Below are 21,320 nucleotides of genomic sequence, written 5' to 3'. Positions count from 1 at the left end.
GACTCTGAAATGACGCTGAAAAGACTAAAGTCGGACACCATCTCACATCTAGAAACAATCTGTCATAATGTCACTGAGTTGTTAGTCACGGGCTATACGATTTTGCTACCAAGACTTAAAACTCACGATAATATCAAACACGGCAGACTGATGACTGAAGAAGTGGCGTATGTATGACACGCCAATTCATATGCCATTTTGGCGTGTTATCAAGACGCATAATCGCTTTTTAGTGTGTTTATCAACGCCATTTGGCCTCCATTAACTTACATTACCTTGCGATTGCGTGTCAATTTACACCATAACGAGTAGTATGAAAGGCCGAAAATCCGCGTAGGGACCTTGGTCGGGGTGGTGGATGGGTAAAACACGGGACTTTCACCCAGGAGACCGGGGATCGTGTCCCCCCCGTGTCACATTTCCTAAACAGTACAGTCCCGTTGTTCTTTACCTAAACCCAACCCCGTTATTGTTTTCCTAAACCCAACCCATTCGCCGTGATGTTAATTCCTCGAGCCATCATTCCTGCTCCGTCTCTGTGTCGCTCTTACGCTCAATGGTGTTTTTTGCCCCCAACGGCTCCTTCCAGGAAGTGCTGCGACCGCTGCCTCCAAGGCACCTAACCTTAACCCTAACCATAACCATATCCATATCCATATCCATTGCCTAATTGACTTCAAGGCAGCGCTGCGACCAATGACTTCAAGGCACCTAACCCTAACCAGTGCCTAATCCTAGTGCCTTCCAGGCAGTGCTGCCGATAAACCGCTCTTACACTGTTGCCCCTGGCGGGCTCAGACACCTCCCAAATCGTCACGTGACAGCAAGCTACCATGATGTATGTTCTCATTGTCAATACGGCGTAGATATACACGCGGGTAGCTCAAAATGCGTACAGATCACACGCCACTTGGCTTTAGAAAGTGGCGTGTATGTTTACGCAAAGTCATGATGTCACGTTGAACACGGATAAAGTCGGAACGTCAAGATGGGAAAAAGACTGACTTAAGACAGCTCGGACTGAGTTTTATAACTACCTTACAACAAACGATGGAGATGACGAGAGCGCGCCCCAACTCTAGCAAGACTCTCATGATTTCATTCTGATATTGGAAATTTGTCTGAGACAATGCAATCGCTTGAACATTAATTTGGTGTAAGGTCGGCATAATTCTCAAGTCTTGACTACGATGTCCCAAATCAAGTCCCAGGTGTTTGGAGTCCTAAACAAGTCAATATTTGTCAGCACAGCAGGATGTTCCTCCATGTCTGATTGAGTCAAAGTATATTTGTTGTCAGGAAAAGGAAGTATTTCGTCTTTGGGTTTGGGGAGGATATCAGGCCATTTCCAAGTCAAATGGCTAAACTCTAAGTCAATCAATGTTGTAAGTGAATTTATGAGTACACTTCATTAGAAAATCAAATTGTATCTTTTTTATCTTTCGATTCCAGTCAGATAGTAAGTAAAAAATGGAGGCAGAGGAACCTTTTGGCTTTTGCCACATAGAATCAAAGCGATGGGCAAAAACTTAAGCACAGTTTAGTTGAAGTAAAAAGGGACAAAGTTTGGTTATTTGGAAATAAATTACACTCTTATCCGCAGACAGTATCTTGAGTTTCACTGTTGAGAGGTCAGATTGGTCCAACATAAGACAGACTGAAGGGTAAACAAATGATTGTGCTAACATCGCAGGAATATCCACTATTAATGGAATGCTTCCACCCTTTCAGCAAACAACCGTGCACACTAACAAACACACTTCTATAACAGATTTATTCCTCTCTCTCAGGTGGATTTCCACAATCAGGCAGCACTTCAGTCCTTCAGTCTGGGTTATAAATGCTTCTCTGTATGTGCAGGCTGAACTGAGCACCACAATGTAACAAGTCCAACCTACAAGTTTCATCTGCCTGCCAGCTTGTTGGCACACGTGTATTTTCTTAATGTCAGAGTGGACGGTTCGGTGTCTCTGTACAAGTAGAGCTGTGTAAAGGTACTGCTGTAATTTACTCAAATAAAGGGTCAGTTTGCCCAAAATACATACATTTTTAGTCATAGCTGTGTTTAGCAATGCAGAAAATGTTGGTTTTAAGTGATGAGGTTTGGAAATATCAGCCTCTTAAACATCTACAGTCATTCTAGCAGCTCTGTGAGTCTGTATTTAGGCATAGCACAGTCTCGCATAGCCAGATCTATCTCAACAGCGCTGTGTCTGGATATGATCTGGCTGCACCCGTTATCATTCTGCTATAGGGGAAAAACCGCTCTGGCTGGTTTGTATTTCTTTAAACCATGCACAATCGTCTTGGGCGGCACTAAGCCCAGGATGCAGTGATGGTGCTCTTGCAAAAAAGTATAGTATAATTTGCAAGTGCTGGTGGTCATAAACCAAAACATTGGATCATGTGCGTCGCACATTTCACGGCAATCCATTCCAATAGCTGGTTGAGAAATTTCACCCAAAACCACAACATGGCAACGTTATGGTGGCGCTACAGGAAAGGTCAGAGGATCACCAGAGTCATTAGGATTCATCCTCTGGGAACCATGAATGTCTCGGACTGAGTTTTATAGCAACCTTACAACAAACGACTGAGCCGACAGGAGCGCGCCCCAACTCTAGCAAGACTCTCATGATTTCATTCTGATATTGGAAATTTGTCAGAGAGAGTGGAATCGCTTGAAAAGTCTTTTGGTGTAAGCTCAGCACAAGTCTCAAGTCTTGATTACGATGTCCCAAATCAAGTCCCAAGTCCTAAACTTTGTGTTTGGAGTCCTAAACAAGTCAATATTTGTCTTCACAGCCAAACACACCTATCGTTCCATGTCTGATTGAGATAAAGTAATTTTTTTTGTCAGGAAAACCAAGTATTTAATCTTTGGGTTTGGGGAGAACTCTTCCAAGTCAAATGGTGAAAGTTTAAGTCAGTCATTGTTGTGAGTGAATTTTTTTTTATGAATGTCTGACCAAATATTTTATGACAATCCAACAGATGTTGAGATATTTTAGTCTGGACCAAAAGTTGAGGACCAACATTGCCAACCCTATAACCATGCCAGTAGCCTAGAAGAGGATTTGGTGTCGTCGGAAACTATGTTTATTCTACAGTGCGATGCTTCCTTTTTTAATTTATTTTACTTTGTCTTACCTGACCGACGGGTATTTCCGCTGTTGCTGAGGCCGTTGGTGTGTAGGGAGGCGGAGCGGGACAGGGGGGCACAGCGGGTAGGAACAGGAACAAAGGTGGGGTCCAAATCCAGAATCAGCTGGTTCAGCTGCTCTATGGACTCGTCGATGTCTGTCGACATATCTGACAAATCCTCTTCTTGGCAAGACGAAGCGTGCGTAGTGTTGACAGAGTCCACGTTGTGTGTCACATCTGTGTTTTGCGTGGCGTCCTCGTCCACCAGCCCTCTCTGCACTGCATCCCTGCTGCTGAGTCCTCGGCGTGGTGTGTCAGGAGCTACCAGAGGCGGCGGCCGCTGTTTCCTCACCCTGTTCAACCTCTCCTCCCCATCGACTCCAAGGTAGGCATCAGTGACGACGACGTCAACCATCTGCTGCTGCCAAACCCAGGAGTGTGTGGAGTACTCTGCGTGGGCTGATGTCTGAGCTTCAGGCAGGTTCTCAGAGGAGAGGGAGCAGATGCTGCTTGAGCTCGGCAGGTCCGAAGCAGGCGCTGCTTCATCTACTTCATCCTCATCGTCTAATATATCCGTTTCCCTCTCGCTGGATGAAGCCTCTCCATTGATAGTGTGTCCTAGTCCAGACTCGTCTCCAGTCATTTCCCCTCTGCCGGACGCAGCAAGCTCAGTCATGACCTCCAGAAGAGGCTGAGCAATCTCAAAGTCCAGCCCAGAGAGCCGCCTCCCTGCCTGGGTACACTTGTCCCGTGCAGCCCCTGTCCTCTGCGTGGCTCCGGTGCGCCCCTGTGAGGCAACAGACAGGCCCGAATCACTGCTGGCTCGGTCGCTGCGGCTGGGGCTGCTGGTGGCCAGGCGGAATGAAGACCCTTCCTCACTACTCTTCTTCCTCAGTCCAGGGTCCAGGAGATGAGGTGAAGCTGTGAAGACAAAATCACAAAGGTTCATGGGAGGTCTGGCTAGTCCACACAGCATTCCGGGATGGGAGAAAGACGTGCTCTGGTTTATTGGCATTTCTTTAAACCAATCACAATCGTCTTGGGCCGTGCTAATTGCCAGACGCAATACTGGTGCCTCTGCCTCGGAAAGGAACTTGTTTTGGTGGAACATGTGTACGTTCAAAAGTTGTTTAAGGCGTACAACGGAAAACTCAGATTGGACAGATAGTCTAGCTAGCTGTCTGGATTTACCCTGCAGAGATCTGAGGAGCAGTTAACCGTAGTCCTCATAAATCCACCAGAGTTTAGAACGCCAACACAAAGAAAGTGGAATGTGACGGACATTTGGCCGAAAATGAGGGGCATCCGGCGGATCTACCGGCGGCACCTGAACAATCTCGGAAATGAAGCGTCGGCGATATAGACTAGAAGAGGGTTTATATGTTGATAGAAGAGCGAAAAAAGGTTCAGACGTGATCTGTTGAAGCGAGGGTTTGATGTCAGAAGAGATGAAGTCGGAGGTTCTTAAACCACAAAAAAGCAAACAAACAACCTTAGATATTAAATGATGGAAAATGTATTTGCAGCATCATTTTCTGCATCATCTTCTGCTGCTATTCAATTAACGCTTCTTTTTAGGAGAGTATTGTAATTAAACATGTTCAACTGAACTGTACATCAAAATATAAACTTTTCTTTATAGATTTCATTATCAGTCACTTTTTGGATCAATCAATTAATGATGTGGTCTACAAAATGTAAGAAAACACTGAAAAATATGGATATTGAATTTACAATCAAGAAAAACATTTGAAAACTATGAAAAAAAATGCAAATATTCACATTTAAGAAGCTGAAAGAACGTTTGCTTAAAAAAAAGACTTCAATTATAAATCGATTATCAAAATTGTCAACGATGCAATTTTCTTTTTGACTAATTGTTTCAGCTGTGATATAAATTCCTAGTTTTCCCTAAAAAGTGTGCTGCCGTTCCACCAATCAGAGGTTTACGGCGTATATATGTGGCCTTAGAGGCAAAACCCAAATCACAAAGCGTATCGCAGGGACGTCACGGTAACAACTGAAGGTGATGTAAAGGAGCATTTCAACATTTTGGTTTTATATTAACTCCCTCTTCTCTAGTCTGTAATATGGCAGCGGCACAGAAGACACTTTTATGATTTTAGTGAGTAAATCAAAGTTAAACTGTAAAATATCAACTAGATGTAAAAAGTATAGCCTTATACTGAAGATATTCTTACTACATATGACTCCATACCTGAACCACTACTGTATATGATTCACTGTGACGCACACACACACACACACAAACACACATACCAGCCATCACTCCAGACACACTCCATGTAGATAACACAGGGCCCCTTTGTGTGGGCTGGCGGCGGATGCATACGTGTGTAGTTGTGTATGTGTGTGTCACGCAAAGGACGTGTCTGTCATAGACATGTACCTGAGGTCAGATAGAGCTGATTGCACACACGCACGCTTGCACACACGCCCACACGCAAGCACGCACACACACACACACACACACACACTGAGACATAGAGAGACACACACATACTACTGGAAACATTCTAGAGCTGAAACAATTACTTGATAAATCAAGTAGTTAATCAACACAAAATCAATCTGCTGCTATAATGATAATTTATTCATCATTTAAGTCATTTTTTCAAGGAAAAATTGTGAGAATGTGCTGCTTTTTTAGTCAAATATGATACTAAACTGAATATATTTGTTTATTCTTTTTTATTTTCTAACATTTTGTAGATCAAATAATGAATCTACTAAGGAAAACTATTGTTATTTGCACCCCTAAAACATACCAGACAGTGCGTATTAGAACTCAACAAGCAAGCAAGCTGTTTTCTGATAAAGGTTGTTACATAAAAATGAGATAAGACTCGTACAGTGAATGCAACAGTGCATACCAGAGCTGTATGAGCATAGCCTCTTAAGTCCAGAGAGGCAATAAAACCTAAATACCAGACATGCATGGTAAAACCTCACAGCTGGTCTATAAGATCTCTCACACAGATGTACAGTAGCCTACACACACACACACACACACACACACACACACACACACACACACACACACACACATACACACACACACACACACACACTTAGAAACACTCCGTATAACTTTAACAATACTGTAAGAACTTCAGTAAAAAAGACACTAAAATGCCAAACTAGCATCATGAAGCTGCTTACTTACTCACCGGCAGTCACTCGGAGGGTAAACTTTCACTGTTCCCACTGTGGATTAGAAACAGGATGGAAATGCTTACTGAAGCCTCCCTTCGGAGTCAGTGAAAGAGGAAAAGAGAAACAGATGACAAGCTGAAAGGAAAGAGGGGGCAAGGACGAGGACAGAATGAAAAGGATGCAGATAGAGGGTAAAACGAGAGGCTGAAAAGATTCAGAGTTTAGTTGAAGTTGCTCCCCTGCTGTCGTCCTCTCAGGCTGCCACAGGAAGACAAGCAAAGAACATTCTTTCTCTTAAGGTGCTAACAGCCCCCCCTGTATCCCCCCCTCCTACTCTCTCTTTCCCCTCGCTCATGTCACTCCTTCCTCGCCTGCTCCGTCCCGGCACTACGAATCCCCGCCTTCCCCGTCACTACAAAATCAGCCTTGCTTTGCCTCATCCCTCCTCCTCTTTCCTCCCCCCCCCCGCATCCTGTCCAGGCTGACACAGGTAGGTAATGCTGTGCAGAGAGTGTGCGCTCATGCATTTTGTTTATGTCTACAGGGGGGAAAAGCATTGGAAGGAAACTGACGGGTGGATCATTCACTAGACTGCATGCAAGCACATATATCTGCACACAATCACACGCAGGTGGAAGAGTTTGTGCAACGCACACATATGCACTTTTGAAGAACAGAAACACAAAGCACAAGGACCTTGAGCTGGCCAAATATGGAGATGGGGAATGTAAACATGGGGGCGGGCTCTGGGGAGATTTGTGTGCCAAAGGGGGAAGGGGACATATTGGACAAATTGCAACCTGCAACTTGAACCTGAAAGCAGCACGCTTCAGCTGGGAAAAGAGAGACCAGATAAAGGGGAAGAGAAGAATAGCAGGGAGTAAAAGAAGAAGGGGAGATGGAGTGATAGAAGTAGTGGAGAGGAGGGGTGTGAGTGGGCTGAGAGGGTAAAGTAGAACCACCTGTGGTTGAAAACAACATTCTTGTGACTGGCTGCGTTGCTAACTGGCTGGCACCCTCATTATGCTCATGTGCATGTGTGTTTGCTGGGGCGGTTAAACGTAATGGCCGTGTGTGTGTTTGCGTTCATGTGAGCGTCTGTGTAAATGTGTGTTTACATGCCACTTTTCTGCATTTCTCCCCCAGTGATCGGTCCATCTAAATTACATGGCTAGCAGAGCAGATTTAGCAACAGCATAAAACAGCTGGAACTGAAACGTCAACCGCCGCTTTAAGTGATTGTTTCAGCTGTCTGGATGTGTGTTTTTGTATTGGTGTTGTTCTGTGTGTGTGTGTGTGTGTGTGTGTGTGTGTGTGTGTGTGTGTGTGTGTGTGAACCGTTATTCTAACTAAATGGAAACTCTTTGAAAAACAGCAGCCTCCAAATACACGGGTCTGGTGTGGCTGCTGTCTAGATGATTGTCGTTACGTCCAATCCCTGGAACGTCTCTGTGACCACAACAGTTGTAAGCTGTCACACCGATGACAAGACAATTACCCACAGCACTGACCACAGCGAAGGCCAGAGTCTAAACAGACCTTCTCAGAGACTAGATCTGCACCGACAGAGGCATATGACTTCTGAAGAGCAGCCAGAGATATACATTAAATTGTGTTGTCCGGCTACTGTCGCACGCAGAAAATCAAGTGAAGATAATTACCTCTACTGAAGAGTCCATCATGTTTTTTTAATCCTCCGTGTCCTCCGTGGCTACTAGCAACTGCGTAGAGGAGGGGTGGGGGTGGTGCACGACCACGAAAGGCTTGTATCATGTGGATGTACCGACAGTGTTGTTGTCATTACTTAGAATTCCTCATGGGGGAGACAGAAACTACGCACTATAGCTTTAACTAATTTTTTGGGGAAGAAAATCTCCATGACAAGCTAAAAAAAAAAAACATAACTTTGACATATTAAAGCTGTTATGGCTAACATGTTATCAAACAGCTGCCTATTCCCACATCCACCTGGTGGTGTCTGTGTCCACCTGATGAATTTAAGTCCAATATTCACTTTACATTTTTAGCTCCGTTTTTGGTCTCCACCAACTCCTGAGGGAAATATCTGGCTCTTTAGCTGCTAAATGTTCCACTTGCTTCACCAGCTAGTTACTAACTGTGTCTGTCGGACATTTGGTGTTGGGCAGGTAAGTGTACAGTGGTTTTATCAGAGCTTGTTTGCTCAAAACATCTGCCAGAAACACTGAGCCTGAACTATAAGCTAAAAAAAAGTTTAAAAGCCCCATCGAGTTGATAAAAATTCTCTGTCTCAGCACTGAGATCGACTCTTTTGATTTATTCTAAAAAACAGTATTGGTTAGAGCAGTGTTTCCCAACCTGGGGTCCGGGGACCCCTAAGGGGGGCGGCAAAGATCACAGGGGGGGCACAAGTCTTCATCTGGTTTGAGGTTGAGGTAAAAAAAAATTTGTGCACATGTTAAACAAATTATGATAATACACTAGAATATATAATTTATACAAAAGTCTGTATAAAAACTATATATTTTTGTTCTCACGTAAAATTGTAGGCAGGCTACTTAGGCCAAACCTCCGGGACCTTTAACCTGGGACCCTTGCTGTCATCAGGTCAGCTGTTAGCTGCTATCATTCTTGTTTTTCCTGCCGCCACGACATCACTATTTTATGAATGAAACATGGCGGAGAAACGTGAAAGTGCTGATAACCCCTCTGTATCAAAAAAGAAAGTAAGGCTCTATCTCGAGAGTTACCTCAACTCTGGTTTCGGGGGGGGCTCAGCTTTTCTTAGACATGAGTAGGGAGGGCACCAAGGAAAAAAGGTTGGGAACCACTGGGTTAGAGGACCTTTAAAGAACTATAGCCATCATTTGGGAACAATGTAAAAGGGGTCACTCGTAGTGATGAACCTACAGAGATTATCTGCTTACTCTGCAGCTCCCCTCATTACAGAGCTTTATTGTGAGTTTCAGCCATAGACTGTATGGTTTCAGCTCATTGTTCAACTTTACTGTTTCAGTTCATTCTTACAGCTCTCATGGCTTTATTTCAGGCCACAGCGGACAGCGTGAACATAGTGGAGCATTTAGCAGCTAAAGAGCCAGATATTTCTCTCTGGAGTTGTCGGAGGCCAAAATATACGGAAGCCCCGAGAGGCAAGTCAGAATGTATTTTTCTTCTGATGATCTATTTTCTAAGTCTGATCTAAAGTCTTTTCACTCCTGTGTTTTTGACTTAAGAATAGGTGAAAAAAGGTGTTTCCAGGATTATCTTTTTTAGTTATTTTTTTCATTTTCAAAGAAAAAGTTTTGGCAGGTGACTTTTTTTCTGTCAGGATCATTTTTCAAGTGTTGTAATACTCATACCTTGGGTTTAAAGTGCATGAAGAAATTAAAACTAGCCTGAAAGAGAACATGAATGCTTTTAGTACTTTTTAGAACATGGGGTAGTGGTGCACTTCAGTCTCTTGTGTCCAAAACAAGTAGTACAACAACAAACACAGAAATGATCCTCTCACGCAAAAAAGATTTTACCTGCCAAAACCTTCTTTTTTGACATTTTAACAGATAAATAAGTAGCTTAGAAAGATTATCCTGGCAAAACCTTTTTTTTTTTTTAAACCTGTTCGTATGTCATAAACAGGAGAGAGAACCATTTAGATCCGACTTAGAAAATGGATCACCAGAATGGTATTTTTCCCCACTCTCAGGGCTTCCGTACAATTTTTGTTGTTCCATATATAAAACTTAAAAAAAAAACATTGGTATGGTATTTTAAAAGTCAGAATTAAGCTGCCCTGGATTGGTATTCTAGTTTTCCAAAGATGCCATGGTAACAGAATAAAGGTCATGATTATGTAAGAGCAGAGCAGAAAAGTTTATAATTTTCGCTGATAAATCCGGTCTTAAGTCACAACAGGAATCCAGAACAGGAAGAGAAAGTGAAAGTAAGACAAACAGATAAAGAAGTTATGATTAAAGACATTAAAATGCACCCCACCTGTTTCAAGAGAAGATGTGTCTTGATATGAATCTCTTCTAACCAAAGGGTCCAAGGTGTCATAGTCCACCGTCACACAGCGGCCGTTGTGCCACAGCTCTCTGCCTGCACATGGAAATGACAAACAGACCAGCAGACAAACTGGTCAGGAGTCAGCTAAACAACAACGACACACACACACACACACACACACACACACTAAAACCAGCTGATGCCAGAGCTCATTTCAAATTGGATTTTAGAAATAATGTGAGCTTTAATTTAGTTTTTTGTTGGATGTGTCCATCAGTGTGTGTGTGTGTGTGTGTGTGTGTGTGTGTGTATGTGTGTGTGTGTGTGTGTGTGTGTGTGTGTTCTTGTTTAACTATATTCGTGGGGTCCAAAAACCGGGAATACAGTATACTTGTGGGGTCCGGACAGCTTTGTGGGGCCAAAATGCTGGACCTCACAACTTCAAATTACTGTTTGAGGGTTAAGACTTGGTTTTAGGATTAGGGTTAGAATTAGGTTAGGGTTAGGGTAAGGGTTAAGGTTAGGCATTTAGTTGGTTAAGGTTAGGGTAAGGGGCTAGGGAACGCATTATGTCAATGACGGGTCCCCAAAAAGATAGTGAAACGCACTATGTGTGTGTGTGTGTGTGTGTGTGTGTGTGTGTGTGTGTCTGAATGAGTGTGTGTGTGTCCTGGTTTTTCCCCGCCTGCGTTTCCCCCTTTACAGTATCTCCAATCTGAATTCCTGTCAGATGTGTGTGTGTGTGTGTGTGTGTGTGTGGGTGTGATAACTGCTCATATTGCTTCCTGTTGGGAGGCGAGGAGTGTGATTGTGCGTGCTGAAGGCCAGTTTGGCTGTTCCATCCTCCTCCTGGCGTCCAACACTGCCCCCACCTGTTGAACTTGCTGAATATGTTTTTCATTCATTTAAGTAGTGAGAGTCTGTGTGTGTGTGTGTGTGTGTGTGTGTGTGTGTGTGTGTGTGTGTGTGTGTGTGTGTGTAATGTCTCAAACAGAGTCATTTCTGTCTCTTCTGCTTGAATTAGGAGACACAGTGATGCTTGGTGCAGTCTTTGTTCATCTGCAGCACCTGTAGCCCAAATAATGTGTCTGTGTGGATGAGTGTTGTCTGTGGATGTGTGAGTGTGTGAGTGTGTGTAGTTCTGTGAGTCCAGGTGTTTGGATGCGTCAGTTCGAGCAGTGGTTCCCAGCGAGGGGGTCAGAAGAAGATAAATTGGAGGAGTCACGAGATAAATGACAAAAAAAGAAAGCAAAAATGTCTTTTTTCTCTCCAATTTCTTCTAATCTGTACTTGTTTTCTTGTAGATTACTGGATAATGTTATGTCTACGAGTTTTTTTGTTTTTTTTAAAAGAACAACAGAAAACATTGCAACCTGCAACTTGAACAGAAAACTAAATATAATATTTACAATGTGAACTGGTGATGAGGGACTATTTTAAGGGGCCACAAGCCAAAAAGGTTGGAAACCACAGAGTTAGAGAAGAATTGTTTTGTACATTTTCGCAATCATAGGTGTAAAAAAAGTGTAAAAAGTTCACTTCTTTTAATTTACTAAAACAAATTTTTCTTTACTTATCCCTAATGCTGTCTGGCCGTGCAAAACATTTGATGCTGTCTCAGCTGTCTTTTAGCTTAAATCAATAAGAAATTGTGGAGTATTGTGGGCGCAAAGCCTAAACGTAGGGGAAGTTTTTAAACCAAAAGATAGTAGTGTAAATGTTGTCTGAGTACAGCCTCACAGAGCTGCAGAGCTGTAGTCTCTTGTGTCCTTTAAATAATTAAATAATTATTTTAAAAAAAATGAACCAATAGGCTATATAGTGGATCCTGGATCAGAGCTTGGCAAAACCTCTAAAAAAAACATCTGAAACACATTTTCACCTGCATTTTTACTCTCTGTTCTTTTATCCAGTTCCCTGTAGTAATGTTTGCTGGTGCCCTTTGTTGTTGTATCTGCATCTGCATTTACCTGTTATCTTTTCAGGGCTGTCAGAAAGCAACAGTTCTACTTTTCCATCTTCTGGGAACCGGGGATCTGTAATATTAACACGAAAAAAAACCTCAGACAGCTGGACAGTTAACTTGGCACACTGGACATATTTCCATGTTCACACCTGCAGCACAGCTGATACGTGGGGTCCAAGGTTAGTTCAGTTGAGTCATATTTACATTGGAGGAAGAGTGAAGGATTTATCAGCTACAGATTAAAGTGCTCATATTATGCTTTTTGGCTTTTTCTCTTTCCTTTATTGTGTTATATATCTTTTTGTGCATGTTATAGGTTTACAAAGTGAAAAAGCCCAAAGTCCACCCCAAATAACGTGAGGTACAAGGTGATGGAGCCTTTTATACATTGTCGTGTTTCTTTAGAAATAAAAAATGGACAAATAGAGTCTTTAAACGCTTCAGATGTAAAGTTATTCACTGTCAAAGTGGCGCCAAAATGAATGGCAGTCAATGGAATGCTAACGGGAGGTGATGGCTTGGTAGCATCAAAATGGCGCCATAGGAGGTTCGTGGTCCGAGGAGAAGCTTACCCCCTTGGGTAGTAGTCCTTACCTAGCTACTACACATGTGTGACTCCCAACAAAGATGGAACAGAAGTGAGATGTCTCACTCTGTAGCTAAAACAGAGAGCTCAACACACAGGGTGAAAAGAGGAGCTGCAGCAATGTGCAGTACAACAAAAAATATGGTGTTTTTTGAAAATTAAACCATGTAAACCTATTCTGATATAACCTCTAAATACAATTATGAACCTGAAAATGAGCATAATATGAGCACTTTAAAATGGATGTTGCAGCAGAGTGTGATAGTGGCAGTGTGTAGGTTATAAATACCTTCACTGGCACAGTCGAGGTCCGCCTTACAGAAGGTCAGGCTGTTTCCGTATACGAGTCCCGTATGAAACTGGAGACGGAAGACGACCTGCCGGCTGGCTGAGCGGCTGTTTTTATCATAACAAAGCACCTGAAACCAGAAAGAAGATGACACAGTGTCCTCTATGTGCTGCTCTTATCTCATTCACACATACAGTAGGTATAATCTATTAGAGCTAAATAAGAAGTCTGTTCATAACCACTTCCCGTCAGTTTGGTTTATGAATGAGAACTGTTGAAGTTGTGATTTAGATTTTTTTTTCAGATTTTCATTCATTTTATGATTTGTTAGTTTTATGTATTGCCATATTTGTATACATTTCTAATTATTAATTATTAATTTCCTGAAAGATTTCTCTAATAATTAAAAAAAGATTTATCTTAAAAAAGATTTGTCCTTGAAAGTAGGGATCGACCGTGGCCGGGTTAGCTCAGTCGGTAGAGCAGGCGCACATATATAGAGGTTTACTCCTTGATGCAGCGGCCGCGGGTTCGACTCCGACCTGCGGCCCTTTGCTGCATGTCATTCCTCCCCTCTCTCCCCTTTCATGTCTTCATCTGTCCTGTGAAAATAAAGGCCTAAAAATGCCGAGCGACGAGGACGACAGAATGACAAAAGAAAAAGACAAGGCCCAGGGTACCCGCTTCTGAGATCTGACAGATGAGGAGCTGCGTACAATTGAAGACAGGGCCCTTGAATCAAACATGCAAAAGGGAAGAGCCACCAGAAGGATAGACTGAGACAACTGACCTGGACACCTGCAGTGCCGAAGAACCTTGTGTGGTTGCTATAGAAACTAATTAGCTACAGCTGAGCTAACGTTATTCACCGTAGTTCTAAAGGGGACTACTTTTTGAGGGAGATGAACTCAAACAGAGTATACGTTTAATAAGCATGCAATACGAATAAGAAAAAGCATAATTATTAAAGTATTTGAATTGTTTTATTATGTTGGCAAGCAAGAAGTAGAATAAACGGGATAATCACCTCAAGGCAGGGCAATAAACAGTTTGATATGCCCGGCTTGTGGACGGCTTCGTCTCGGGCGGTGCCCATATTATGAAAAAATCAATTATTTAATAAATGAGAAACTTTCAACATAATAGCCAGTAACCAGACTCAGAGCTGTAGCCGAGCCAAAGTAGAACACTTTTTAATTCATTAACTTTATCGGTTATCAGGCAAATAAATGCTGATACTTGAAAGAATAATACAATTTGTTGCAAATTTTAGGGGAAAAAAGACAGCGTTTGGTACACTTTTAATTAACTAATTCCAATTCATTTCTTTCGTAAACTTGAGTCTTTTAACTAGTGTCAGCTGAACATAAAAAACTTCCATAGGCAAGCTAAGTTTTAAATAATAGAGACATAATTCATAATTACTCAGCTTTAATCGGAGCTTTCCTTTCAAAGAAATTCCTATTTATTTTATTTATACTATATAACAATTTATATAGTTTGTTTTTTTTTCCAGGAAACCGCTTCAAGTTATTTAGGAAATAAAGATCTGTGTCACCAAAAAGATTATAAATACACAAACAAACAAAAAAATTAGTAAAATAATTGCAAAAAGTTTGCTGCAAGGTTGGCTTCTAGTAGTTCCCAATAATGAATCATTTAGGCTACATTTTGTGCCTTATACTGCAGAAATATAATAATGACCTTTAAATATAAACCTAAATGATAAAAAAAAAACCTCATAATGTAGTAGATCACCACTCACCATGATGTCCCCTTTGAGCAGCTGAGCTGGCTGGAGCACAATGTAGAGGCGGTCTGTCTGAGCCGCATTAACGTGGCTGAGAGGGATATAAACGTACATTACACCGTATCCTCTTCTGAACAACACCAATCATGTTTACAGATTATTATGGGATTTGATGGGATTTCTTACTAGACTGCTGATGTGCAAACAGGTTGTAGACTCTGGTAGACTCTCAGGAAGAGACAACACGCTGCCAAGAGGAAGAGTTTCATCACAAAACATGACAATCGTTTGACTTTTTGGACTTCAGAACACATTTTAAATTATAAGCATCTTATTTCCTTCTTCTTCCTTAACAAGATAAAAAAAAAAAAGAAGAAGAATACAACAGGCTGGCCCTTTCTACTGCTGTTTATCTACTGAGCTTTCTCTAATTCAGATCAGACATCTGCTCCTTACCTCCATCTGGTCTTATTTTGGGAAGACCGTGAAGAACAACACAGGAGGAAAGACGGAGAGGGTGTGTGTGTGTGTGTGTGTGTGTGTGTGTGTGTGTGTGTGTGTGTGTGTGTGTGTGTGTGTGTGTGTGTGTGTGTGTGTGTGTAATGTCTCAAACGGAGTCATTTCTGTCTCTTCTGCTTGAATTAGGAGACACAGTGATGCTTGGTGCAGTCTTTGTTCATCTGCAGCACCTGTAGCCCAAATAATGTGTCTGTGTGGATGAGTGTTGTCTGTGGATGTGTGAGTGTGTGAGTGTGTGTAGTTCTGTGAGTCCAGGTGTTTGGATGCGTCAGTTCGAGCAGTGGTTCCCAGCGAGGGGGTCAGAAGAAGATAAATTGGAGGAGTCACGAGATAAATGACAAAAAAGGAAAGCAAAAATGTCTTTTTTTCTCTCCAATTTCTTCTAATCTGTACTTGTTTTCTTGTAGATTACTGGATAATGTTACGTCTACGAGTAAAAAAAAATGAACAACAGAAAACATAATATATAACATATAATATTTACAATGTGAACTGGTGATGAGGGACTATTTTAAGGGGCCACAAGCCAAAAAGGTTGGAAACCACAGAGTTAGAGAAGAATTGTTTTGTACATTTTGACAATCATAGGTGTAAAAGGTTCACTTCTTTTAATTTACTAAAACACATTTTTCTTCTTACCTCCATCTGGTCTTATTTTGGGAAGACTGTGAAGGACAACACACAGAAGGAAAGACGGAGAGGGACACATCCTCAGTCCTCCCTTTAACATGCTCCCCAGCATCCACACATACCTGAGAGCACATAGAAATGTACAGTAATTATTCTTGTACCCTGCCGTGCCTGAATTAACCAAGAAAAGGTGCCCTAATTAAGCAACTGCATGGCCCCAAATAGTAATTGGACCTAAGGAACCTGATTTGTCCTCTCAGTTCAATCGTCTCAGTGTCTGAACATTTGGTTATGAAACACAAAGGATCATTTCATTCTGGGCTATATATATTGCATAGAATTGCTTGATTTTGCCCAATAAATCATGAGATATATATATATATATATATATATATATATATATATATATATACGGTGGCCGTGAAGGACAAAACACAACCACATTTCAGAAAACACAACGGCATTTCAGAAAATGAAATGTTTTGTTTTCTATAATGTTGTGTTTTTGTGAAATGTCGTTGTGTTTTCTGAAATGCTGTTGTGTTTTTTCCTTCAGGTCCACCGTATATATATATATAGCCTATTTTGGTATAAATGTCAGCCTGTCTGTGATATCAGCCTATTAATAATACTGTTAATAACAATTAGAAGTGCAGATACAAGAGTCTATAAGAGTCTATCCAATATGTAAAAGTATCTGAAATAACTTTATGAATGGATTAAAGTGTGCTTTTCATCAAGTCAGTCTCCTAGTTTCACAACCTCATTGTAGATGTATTATAGCAACTATTTCACAAGAGCATAAATCATGTGATTAGTGTCAGTCACAGTAGATCAGAGGCTAAGACTTGAACCAGAGTTGACCTTTGACCTGCAGTGATCCAGCTCAATCAATCCTGTTCTTACCGTTTCTGCGACGGGGTCATCAGAGCAGACAGTTTGTCATTGTAGAACCTCCTCATGGCAAAGTGGTCCAGAGAAAGGTCTGCACTGAGAGAGAGGCAAATACTCAGATGGTGATGCGTGTAACACTCCTCAGTTCACCAAAATGACAAAATACTGTTTTCTGCTTTACCTGACGTAGTGTCTAGTAATGCAAAAAAAACTATCTGCGTGACTTGAACTTGTGAATCTGGTTTTCTTTTGTAATGTTGTAACTTTATAAACCATGTGATTCACAAGCACATAGAGTGACAATGGTCACAATCAGATATTTCTCAACAGTGAGTCAGCTGTTCAGCCATGAACAGCACACACGCACACACGCACAAACACACACACACACACACACACACACACACACACACACACACTCACACACATACATTCATGCACACCAACAGTGCAGAAATCTTCCAGATCTTCCACTTTTTCTTGCATTTTCAGTTGACACTGATTTGCCTCAAACTGACCTTTCCCTCCATCCCATGATTAGATGTGTAAATGAGGATGTTAATAACTTTTAATAAGTTACATCTACAAGATAAAATAGACGATACGTAACCACATGAACCGCAAAGGCTGTAATGTTTGCTCTAAAAATGTTTTTCATTAACATTAACAATGTTTTATGTCTTCTAGGCCCCGGACTCTGTCATGCAGGTAAATTTAGAGTAAATATTTTACTGGTGTCCAACGGCAACAGGATCCCTGCCCCAAAATCAAATTACAGTCTAGTTCAAAGTCTCTTCAATCAGCCACCTTGCCCTTTGGCAGGTGAAGACGTGCAGCAGATAAGCCTCTGTTCACTCTATTGTTCTGTCAGTGCTCTTTGTTCTGCAAACACATCCAACAGTACACTGTTTCATTAGAATTCACCCTTTGGGAAACAGAAAGATCTGTGCCAAATTGAATTCCAGTATAGCTGTTGACTAGCCTGGATGCCAGCCAAACTTAGCCCCGCCAACAACATTTATTATATTGTGGAGCAACTATGCTCGAACCAGAGCTGTTCGGACCAATCAAATTGTCAGGGCGGGCTTTATACGATGATGGACAGATGATCAACAGTAACGTAATCAACCATGTTCATCAAAGAGCGCTTGGGTTGAATTTGTTTACAACTCCGTTGCTCTGATTGGTTGTAGGTCTATCCAATTGAGTGCAGAGGCATTTTCTTTCCTGGTTCGGTTGAAACGCCCCATAATCACAGCCCAATGGAGCAGCATCAGACTCAGATTCTGACTAGAATCTGAGTATGACGACGTCAGGCTAGCTGTTGACATATCTGGGACAAATGTTAGATGGAAGGGCAGACTAGTCAGCATTGATAGCTTATGTGGAAATCATGCAGCATGTGTTGCAGTATGTTAAACAAGTTGACACTGAGACTGAGACTGACCTGGTAATGTTACACCCAAAATCTGTACAAGTATAAGAAAACAGCCACACAAATGTCTCAAAATGACACCTGTGCACGTTTGGCTCAATACATGGGCACACTAGACTTTTACTCCTATAGGCACTGATCAGCTTGATGACCCGCATTTTATCCAGGGAGGTACAAGTGCCCATATATCTTTCACTTGATCTGCTTTATTTTCTTATATTTTTAGCCACACTCGCATCATAGCTACGGGACGGCAATGTCAGTCAGTTGTTGGTCCACCGCTTTGTTGCAGCCTGAAACTTCTTGACAACTACTGAATGGATTGGCATGAAATATGGTGCAAACATTCATGGTTCCTGCAGGATAAATTGTAATAACTTTAGTGATCCGCTGACTTTTCATCTAGCACCATCGTCAGAATAAAATTTGAAGTTGTCCAATACTTTGGTTCAGCCTCAGCTGTACTTTGTGTTTAGTGCTAATTAGAGAATGTTAGCATGCTTACACACTAAACTATGATGGTGAACATGGTAAACATCAGCATGCTGGCATTGTCATTGGGACCAACTTAGCATGTGGGTACTAGCATTTAGCTGAAGTACAGACTCACTGAGCTGCTAGCCTGTTTACTGGGATTGTTCATTGTCCCCAAATTTTCGTTGGTTTGCAAATTATTAAAGTTAAATGCTGCTTTATCATCCTTTAGCCCTGTACCATTTCATTCACTACTGATTAAATTCACATGGCATCAGTGTTTGTTACCTGGCTGACATGTTGCTGAAGTGGATGTAAGAAGCCACCAGAACTCCGAGCCGGCCTTTACCTCCCTGTGGAGGACAACCACAGAATCAGGATTAATAAACTTGACATACTCTCAGACAGGGTTCAAAATGAACTTTTTCGACCACCAGCCAAATAGCAAGTGAATGTTTAAATTTGACCAGCCACTCAATAGATTACCATTGGTGTTTTTTGGATGGTGAGTGAAGAAAATCTACAAACCATTTGCATATTTTACCAGCATTTGGCTGGTAGATGGTGCTAATTTTGAACCCTGCTCTTAGATAGTACATGGATCATTTTGTGCAGAGGAATCAGTGACGTGTACCCTGCAGTGTAACACCAGGACGTGCTTTGGATGTGTTTGCAGCCAGTTCTTCATCGTCGTGCACACACTGAAGATCTGCTCCAGGTCAGGGGCCCGGAGATCCAGCCAACCTGTATCCAAAACCTCACAGACAAGCCACACATACTGTAACATACAGTGCAGCTATTTTGTATCATCAGCAGGGTTTTGTGCTTTTGCATTTTAGTAAGCTTAACCTCAATATTTGCCAGAAACCAATCAAAAATGAATTTGCGACAAACTTGCTTAATGTGCCCATATTATGAAAAAAACACTTTTTCTGGGATATGGGGTGTTATTTTGTGTCTCTGGTGCTTCCACACACATACAAACTTTGGAAAAAAAACATCCATGCTGTTTTGAGTGAGATACGGTTTCTGAATGTGTCCTGCCTTCAGTCTCTGGGTGAGCTGGTCAAAATTGGCACGGCTTTCTACGTCACTAGCCGAAACAAGGTGGCTAACCGTAGCGTGCTAGCTCATTCTGAATGGCAAAACACTGCTACAACACACACTAGTTCACCATAATCTACAAAAGAACTACTACTTACATGTCCCTATTCTGCAGGTATTCCACGCAAAGTTGGAAGTGTGCCCTCATTTAGAAGAAGTCTCCCAGCTAATCCTGCCTTGTACTAACTGAAGTTGTAGAAACAAACAGCTAGCTGATGTGATCTTACCTAGCTACTGTGCATGTGTGACTGCCAACAAAGATGTTACAGCAGTGAGAGGTCTCACTCTGTAGCTAAAACAGAGACTTGAACACAGGGTGAAAAGAGGATCTGCAGCAATGGGCAGTACAACAAAAATATGGTGTTTTTTGAAAATTAAACCATGTAAACCTATTTTGGTACAACCTCAAATACAATTAAGAACCTGAAAATGAGCATAATATGGCCACTTTAACTGTTTGCAGCAGGTTCGCCTCAAACAAACAGAATTGAGAATCAATTGTTATGCCATAAGTTTTCCACAAAGTTAGCCAGAAGTCCACCAGAAGTTTGCCACAAACCTAATTTGCATATAAAAATATGACCTTGCCGCAAATTTGTGGCAACTTTGCCAAAGGTTAACCACATCTGTTTTCCAGAAACATAAGGGAATGCAACCTCTCGAATTGGTACTTTGGAGTGTCATCAGTACCTTATGGTTCATTCGGGTGAGAGTTTCGTGTTTCTGTGAGAGGTTGATGACCTGGAGAAGGAAGGAATAATTGTTTAAATGAAAAAGGAAAAAGCGGCACAAGGACAGGTACATTTTAAATTGTATTCAATATTAAAGAACGTTCAACCATATCATTACGATGATGATGCTCATTAACTATGCCCTTGTAGCCGAGCTGCACCAATCACATCGGTGTATCTGATATAGGCGGGCCAGAGGCGAGCTAAACAGATGACGACAGTTTAATCTACCAGTTAGCTCCGCTGGTATCTAAGCATATGGGTATGCTCTGGATACGTCACCCCGTGTATTGTTGTGATTGGTCGTAGTATTATCCAATTGCGTGCAGTGAGATTTTCAAATGCATGCTTGGTGCCGCCCCTCGAGTTGGACCATTTTCATTACTCAGTGCCAGACCCTTAATCTTTCAGATTTGGGTCTGGATTTCCAGGTTACCATATCATCACATCTAAATATCTAAAATGCAAATGGCACTGAAAGGATAGTGGGTGTGGAGCTGGAACTTGTTTACTTATAATTAGGTTGTGATCTAAGTAAAACAAAATTCCTCATCTCACACTAAAAGTTTTTAATGAAAGTATTTCAAAAGACATTGCTTTACACCACAGATCTGATGAAATAACTAATATTTCT

General features: G+C 41.7%; 1 protein-coding gene across 2 annotated transcripts in view; it reads right to left on the bottom strand.

Moving 5' to 3' along the window:
• The window catches only part of si:ch211-191a24.3 (tensin-3), a 61,597-nt gene that overhangs the window by 33,473 nt on the left and 6,804 nt on the right, over positions 1 to 21,320 (bottom strand). For both annotated transcript variants that reach the window (XM_031282461.2, XM_031282462.2), the window contains exons 3-13: positions 20,646 to 20,696; positions 19,486 to 19,608; positions 19,140 to 19,204; positions 16,955 to 17,038; positions 16,058 to 16,170; positions 15,086 to 15,146; positions 14,915 to 14,990; positions 13,150 to 13,279; positions 12,279 to 12,344; positions 10,297 to 10,401; positions 3,151 to 4,065 (exon numbers count right to left, since the gene is read on the bottom strand). In XM_031282461.2, coding sequence (XP_031138321.1) covers positions 3,151 to 4,065; positions 10,297 to 10,401; positions 12,279 to 12,344; positions 13,150 to 13,279; positions 14,915 to 14,990; positions 15,086 to 15,146; positions 16,058 to 16,170; positions 16,955 to 17,038; positions 19,140 to 19,204; positions 19,486 to 19,608; positions 20,646 to 20,696 — 1,789 coding nt within the window. The remainder of the gene's footprint in view (positions 1 to 3,150; positions 4,066 to 10,296; positions 10,402 to 12,278; positions 12,345 to 13,149; positions 13,280 to 14,914; positions 14,991 to 15,085; positions 15,147 to 16,057; positions 16,171 to 16,954; positions 17,039 to 19,139; positions 19,205 to 19,485; positions 19,609 to 20,645; positions 20,697 to 21,320) is intronic.

This window comes from Sander lucioperca, chromosome 11 (genome assembly GCF_008315115.2).
Source record: "Sander lucioperca isolate FBNREF2018 chromosome 11, SLUC_FBN_1.2, whole genome shotgun sequence".
Taxonomy (NCBI): Eukaryota; Metazoa; Chordata; class Actinopteri; order Perciformes; family Percidae; genus Sander; species Sander lucioperca.
The sequence above is the reverse complement of the archived record's forward strand: the minus strand, read 5'-3'. Positions and strand labels throughout refer to the sequence as shown.